Source organism: Buceros rhinoceros, unplaced genomic scaffold (assembly GCF_000710305.1).
Source record: "Buceros rhinoceros silvestris isolate BGI_N320 unplaced genomic scaffold, ASM71030v1 scaffold13107, whole genome shotgun sequence".
NCBI lineage: Eukaryota > Metazoa > Chordata > Aves > Bucerotiformes > Bucerotidae > Buceros > Buceros rhinoceros.
In genome coordinates this window covers 7,544-14,226 of record NW_010424025.1, presented here as the reverse complement: position 1 = coordinate 14,226, position 6,683 = coordinate 7,544, and the positions used below count along the sequence as shown (strand labels likewise).

At 51.6% G+C, this 6,683-nt stretch overlaps 1 protein-coding gene across 1 annotated transcript in view; it reads right to left on the bottom strand.

The window, feature by feature from the left end:
- TMEM8C (transmembrane protein 8C) overlaps window positions 1–5,706 on the bottom strand; it is a 7,827-nt gene extending 2,121 nt beyond the window's left edge. Inside the window, exons 1-3 of the mRNA XM_010140631.1 lie at window positions 5,529–5,706; window positions 3,028–3,142; window positions 481–629 (exon numbers count right to left, since the gene is read on the bottom strand). Of these exons, the coding sequence (XP_010138933.1) occupies window positions 481–629; window positions 3,028–3,142; window positions 5,529–5,663 (399 nt within the window). The 5' untranslated portion in view covers window positions 5,664–5,706. The remainder of the gene's footprint in view (window positions 1–480; window positions 630–3,027; window positions 3,143–5,528) is intronic.
- Window positions 5,707–6,683: the final 977 nt, after the last annotated feature.

The following is a 6,683-nucleotide window of genomic DNA, read 5'->3' as shown; positions in this document are numbered from 1 at the left end:
GCTCCACCGCTGCACCACTGGGTCCACAGCATCTGCTGTGCGCAGGGCCCCGGCTGCAGCATGGTGCCCGGCTGTCCCAGACAGATTCAGGCTTTATCACCACCACTTTTATGCACCACCAGCACAAACCTCTTTATCTTCCACCAGCTCTGGAGCAGGTTGCTAGACCACTCTGCCTTCGAGTGGCTGTAAAAACTCCATAAATACATCCCTCCTGATCAGAAACGCCGTGTCTGGAGATGTGATAGATTGCTCGACCAATCGAATCTGGCGGTTGTCTCAAAGACAGCTTGCGGCCTGCCTGCTTGCTGCCCAGGTGGAAGGAGAAGTGCTGCTTAATCACCGTGACGGGCTGCCCTGTGAGAGCTGGACCTCAGGGAGGAATCCACCGGCACAGGTCAGACCTCTCCATAGAGGGCTCAACCTTCCCCTGCCGCGAGCACCCTGCAAAGCCCCAGCACGGTGCCCATTCCGACGTACCCATTTCACTGTTATCACCAAGACGGCCGTCCCGATGGGTCCCGAGTAGACACCGTAGCCCCAGCGGTCATGGTAGATCCTCACGGCGATGGTGAGGACACCAAACATGACGAAGGTCGATCTCTTCGGCTCATCAAACTCTGCCAGGGCTGCATGGCACCAAGCACATGGGGCATCAGCTCACTCACCCTCTTCCTCGGCTGCCCCTCTAAAGCCTTTCTGGGATGTGTCCCCCCTGCCCTGGGGACCCTCTGCATTGCATGCAGGTCTGGTTTGGCCTTCTTATGCCTCACAGATGGGAAAACTGAGGCACACAGGGCAAAACGGAACATCCTGATGCATCTGAGTGATAGGTCTAGGAGATGATTTTAGGGGCCTTATGTTCAGTGTTGGATGTGGAAGCTAAAAGAGATTTCCCACCTCTATTTCCCTTTCCTGCCTTGATCCAGAAGTCAGAGGAAATTGCAAAGACGCTTGTCCCAGTGAGCCTGCAGTCAGGTCTTGGACTTGTCCTGCTCCTCCAACCCTCCCAAACTTGGCAGCTCACCCTGATGCAGCCTCTGTCACCCTGCTGTGGTAGGACGGTGCTTGCTGCTGCGATGGGGATTGTGCCTGCACCTGCCTGAGGTTTGCAAGCTGGAAGTCACCAGTGTGAGTAAATTATTAGTGGCTTTTGTTTAGCGCAGAATGGGGTAATAACTGATAAAAGTTATGGATCCCAGTAGGCTCCATGCCTTTCCAGCTCACACAGCTGTGTTATGGCTGTCCTGGATTTGCATTCCGGGAAGCGTGCCCAAGGGTCTGCGTCCGCACATGTGCGCTCGGGCTTTACAAGCCACAGCGAGAGGCTTCCCTGGGCTTCAGTCACCACACCTTCCATGTCCTTGGATCATGGTTTTATAGGGAGTTTGGCTAAGGGATAATGTCCGCATTTTAATCTCTGTTGTTTCCCTGCGGGTCAATATTTTAAACATTGTAGTCCAGGATTTGTATTTTTTCACAAGGTTTTTGAATGCAGTAATGAAGCAATCAAGTTGAATTTTGCTACAAGGAGCCAAAGTGTCTGGATCAGCTCTGACCTACCCTGACACTGCTGTTATCTACTGAAAAAGCCCTTTGGAGCTGATTTGCCTTGTTGCCTTTTCCGGCCGAGCAGAGAGAGCGCTGAAGTGTGGGGCAATGTGGGAGCCCACCTCGAGACTCGCACCCTGGGGGAATGGAGCTATTGCTAAGGTTAATATTTCCTCCACTCATTTTTCCCTGCCTGGAGGATTTATCCTGTTGCATGCTCTGGAAGGGGGATGCTGCTGTCTGCACTGCTTGGCAGCGAAGGGAGGAGGGATGGACCTGTGCCCAGCAGTGGAGATGCTGCCCCATGGCTCATGCTGGACCCAGGGACTGCAGGAGCCCCCCATGCTGGCCAGAGGTCCTGCCCCATCTCTGGAGCCCCAAGGGGCAGAGGGGAGAGTCCTGTGGGTGTTTTGGGGCTGTACATCAGTGTGGTGATCCCAGCTCTGCATTGGAGGGTTGGGGACCCTGCCTGGCTGGAATGGGATAGCGTGTGTGGCTGCTAGAGATGGTCCGAACCTGATGGGCAAAGCCTTTGCTGCTGGAAAGTGACTGTGCTCTCACCTCTCTCCCCGACCTTATTCTCCTGTCAGAAATACTCATGTCCTTCAAAAAAATGTGTTGACAAAATGGGAAAATAATTGGTTTGAAGTTTTCACCCTCTTTAGTTCTGTAATTTTTTGTCATCCCTATTACACCTTGTTTCAGTGGCAAATGAGGAACTAAATGAGAAAAAAAGAAGGTGAAGGGAATGTGGGAAAAGGAAAGCTGAGCAATAGGGCAAGACTCAGGATTTTTAACAAAAAGGAAGTGAAATTTATTTTTGCTTTTACTAGCAAATCTAAATTTTCCTGTCAGCCCAGACTAGCCTTCTGGTAAACCAGGAAGATATACTTGTTTTGACTAAACCACTTGAATTTGCCACTGAGAGAAGTGGCAGATTCTGCATTTCTTAATGTCCCCTAGGCAGGGCAGGACAAGCTGGTGGGCCCTGTATGGGGAAATGAGGAGAAATGGGAGATCCCCTGACTCAGGACGTTTCAAACTAAGTCATCTCATAGTACTGTCCTGCCCTGAACTAGAACATGAGGCTGCATGTGTTTCTTGCCAATCTGCAATAAATCAGTCTGCTGCTATAAGGACATGTGTCAGAGCTGGTGAAGGCAGAAGAACACCCAGCTAACACAAACACCCAAGAGCAAAACTTCCCCAGCCACGCCTCAGGACAATTTTCCTGTGTGTCTGGATCCCACTGAGTGCAACGACTTTCCAAGGCATTAACGATATAAAAATGGGTTAAACCATAGCACGGGCTGACTTACACGTCAGTCTCAGAGCCACGTCTGGCAGATGGGAACTCAAAGGCAACAGCATTTCTGGGGTCGGTACCCACTAACCATCCCACCAGCGATGCCGACACACCATGCCTGACCTGCAAATGCTGGTGCGTGGTAGGAGCCGCGAGTGACCAGTGCTTACCCATCAGGGACACCCAGATGGACAGAGCTGTGCCGTAGATGCTGAAGTACTCCAGGATATCATAGCGCATGAAGCACAGCACCGACAAACCAGGGCCATCACATGCATGGTAAAACTATTAAAAAGAAAAAAACCATTAGAAAACTACTTCCTTACCCACAGACCAGTAAGGTAAAGGCTCTTACCAGCTGGTTTCGAACAGTCAGTGCGTGGCTGTTGAGCCGATGGCCAGTCAGGAACAGAACAGTCTCAAATACACCAGTGTCCTGATGTGCAGTAATGGGTATATTTGAGATAATGTCACTGTTCCCAACCGCAGCTTGCCTGAGCAGCAGCATTCTCCTCTCTTAGTACAAACTTTTGGGAAAGAGCTTCAGTTTGCCTCTTGGTCTGTGCCAGAACTTGCAATCTGATGACCATGGCACTTCAAGCTGAGCCGCAGGCTGTGAGGGGCGTCCTCTCCAGCAGAAAGAGGACTCTGAGGTTATGGTTCTAATTGAGAAAGATTCTTGTAAAACAATTCAAAATGAGTGTTCTGATGAAATGTGTATGGGTGCCAGGTCTCTGTCCAGGCTAAATGGGATTTGTATGGCCGGAGTCTGAATACTGATGAATTCACTCATTAGTGCATTCCCTTAAAAGCCGCTGGTTCCTGCCCATTAGCTCATTGATTAGGTTATTTGCAAAAACCCCATTGTCATGCAACATAAATGCAGACCAAGCCAAGAGAAATTTTCCAGTGCAATCAGAGGAATGCTCCCAGTGTTTGCCTGGCGCTGACTGCTTCCTCCGAGTGCTCAGCCCTGCGAGTTTTCTAGTGGTAGCACCCGCGTGCTTCGCTATTTCTGAAGAAGTCCCTTCACTGCTTGGCAGGACGCCCTTGGAACAATCCTGGCTGTCATGGCCCAGCAGGGATGCTGATATTATTTATAATGGGAATTGCTGCAAGACCTTTGGCTCACTGCAGCTTCTAGAAAAGATCGCCCCATGGCTGTAATTCTTTTCTCTGTTTGAAATTGGGTTGGGGGAGTCTGGAGACAGGGGGAAGAAAGGGTGGAAGACAAAGAGCGTGTTTCTGGCCGGCGTCACAGCACTTGTCTGCGATGGACATACGCTTTCACTGCTCTGATGAGCTCTCCTTGGGGAGGAGAAGGAGGAGTGGGATGCTACAAGAAAGGCAGCAGCAGCAGCTGCTGCCCTTCCTACCCACCCTGGCCATGCTGGCAGCTGCTGTCCCTTCCGTCCCTTCCCTACGCACAGATATTTTGCATCTTCAATCTCTGCGGTGAGGACCTGCTCCACCTCCCTTCGAAACACGTGCCAATTTTCCTATTGACTTTTCGGGGAGGTGGAGCAGACTCAAAACTGGTGCGAAATGCAGTTGTAGATGTCTGGCTTCCCCAGGGAGCTGGACCGGGGCTCGGCTGGGACGGTTTTATTAACTAGACCTGTAGTTTTCATGGAACTGGCAGAATTTCCCCCCTTGCATTGTGCTTTAATTGGAGGCTTAAATGGTGGATCCTTGGGAATAAGAGACTGGCCTGGTTCAGAGCCCTGCGGCTGTGGGAGAGCTTTTCACCCTGAGAAGGTCCTTTATGTACTCCCTGCCTCAGTTTCTCTGCCTCTGTGCAAGGGATGTGACAGCCCTCATGCAATGCTTTGCGAGGGCTGGGGGGAAAAGGTAAATGCAATATTGGGTGGGTGGCTGGGCTGTTTGCTTCATGTGCTTGAGCAGAGCATTGCCGTGGGGTTAAACAGGAGATTTTTTTCCAACGGGAACGATGCTTTAGGTACTCAGCCCCTCTGTGTACAGAGGCACTGAGCAGCAACAAGAAGCACAAGGCTGGGAGCAGGGATATGAATTATTCTGTGTATGTACAGACTTTCTCCACTCACTAATCCCACTCAAGGGAAGGCAGGAGATTCTGAGCCTGGTGAAACACTCATTTTTCAAACTGCTCTACCAGGGTGGAGGGTTAATCATTATTTTTCTTGATAGCTCAGCAGCGTGTTCTAGTCTCTCCTTTCCCAGCGCAGACACTTCCCTGACTCCAGCATTGCTCCCATCACCACTTAGCAATTGCAAAATCAATAATTCGACTACGTGCTTTTGGCTAAAATGACAGCAGCATAGCAAGAGGCTCTGGATGCAATTTAAACCCCAAATTCAGCATGGCCACTTACCAGCTGTAAGACAAAGAGAAAAAAAACGCTCCAAAGCACTGTGAATCAATCAAGTCTTTTTGCACCCAGACCGTCTCCCTGACCTCACGACCATAAAACACCGTTAAATCTAGCTAAGGCCACCCCTCAGGACATCCTGAACTGAAGAATCAGCCACTCAGCCGAGTGGGAAATAACTGAAAACGGATATTCCAGGGGTCGTGCTCGCTGCTCTTGGGTGAGATCCAGCTGTCCTTCCTGATGGAGACCTGATGGAGGGTACATTCAGGGAGACGAAACATGCAGGGGTGAGGGTGTGGGGGTCAGGGACAACTTACCGCCACGAAGAACATGGTGAAGAAGTAGACCATGGCTTCCATGTGGAAACGCCGCTTGGCCGCGATGCTGATGGTGGGGAGGAAGACCAAGGTGCTGATGGTGGGCAGAAGGAGCTTGGCTACCAGTGAACCCATGGGTGCCTCACGGGCTGGCAGCTCCTGGGGACAGAGTCTCTGTGAGCTGGAAGGGGCAGGGGAGAAAATAGCAGTGTCAAGTGTGTTTTAAAATTTAAATGCCCTGGGCGGCTGGGAGGGCTGTGGGCAGGGAACAGCTGCTGCCACCACCACAGCCGCCCCCTTCACTCCTGTCTCTCCCCAATAGTGAAATTCTTGACGCAGCCGGCGGCTCCTGGCAGCAGATGCTCTGTGCCCCTGTTGGTTGGGGAATGTCATCCTTGCATGCCTTGTGCTGGGTGTCAGACCCGGGTGCGTGGTGGGTGAGGACTGTGGGTTTTCTTGCTCCCCAAGGGGACAGCCCACCTCTACATCCTGCCCTGAAACCAAGCCTAGGTCAGTGCTGCTGGAGCAGCCTGGCAGGGAAAAACCATCCTCTGCTCCGTACTGGCACAAAGTAGGAGAGAACTGGTACGTGGCAGGTACCAGGGGTTTTTACAACAGCGGGGTGTATCCTGCAGCCTTTGCTGTGCCTGAGCAATACACACCAAGCTCCAGTTCTGCCTTGTGTTTCTTCACAAGGGCAGACTGGGAGTGGGTGGCCTTCCTCTAGCGGGGCATAGGCACTGTGAAACCTGTGAAACCTGTGAAACCTGTGCGGTGCAGCATCTAACACCCACTATACGTGCCTAGGGGTCCTCCGTGTGCTTGGGGGGAGGTGAGAGAAGTTTGTCAGCCATGCTGCCAGGCTGTGCAGCGTGGACACCTCCAGGAGATCTGTCTGAAATTCAGGAGCCGAGTGTCTCTGGAGTGGAGGAATTTGAGCAGATCACCGCGGGGCGCAGAAAAGCTGGAGGAAAGGAGACCAAAAGCCAAGCAGTGTTTGGGCTGCTAATCCACTCAGTGGCTTCTCTCTTTTATTATGACTTTTTATTATATCACCGCTGCTCCCCTCCTGGGTTAATATCTTTTCCTTGGAGCCTCTCAGGGATTCTCGGCATCTTTTTGGTACAGCTGTTCCCAGGACGCAGGGAGCAGGAA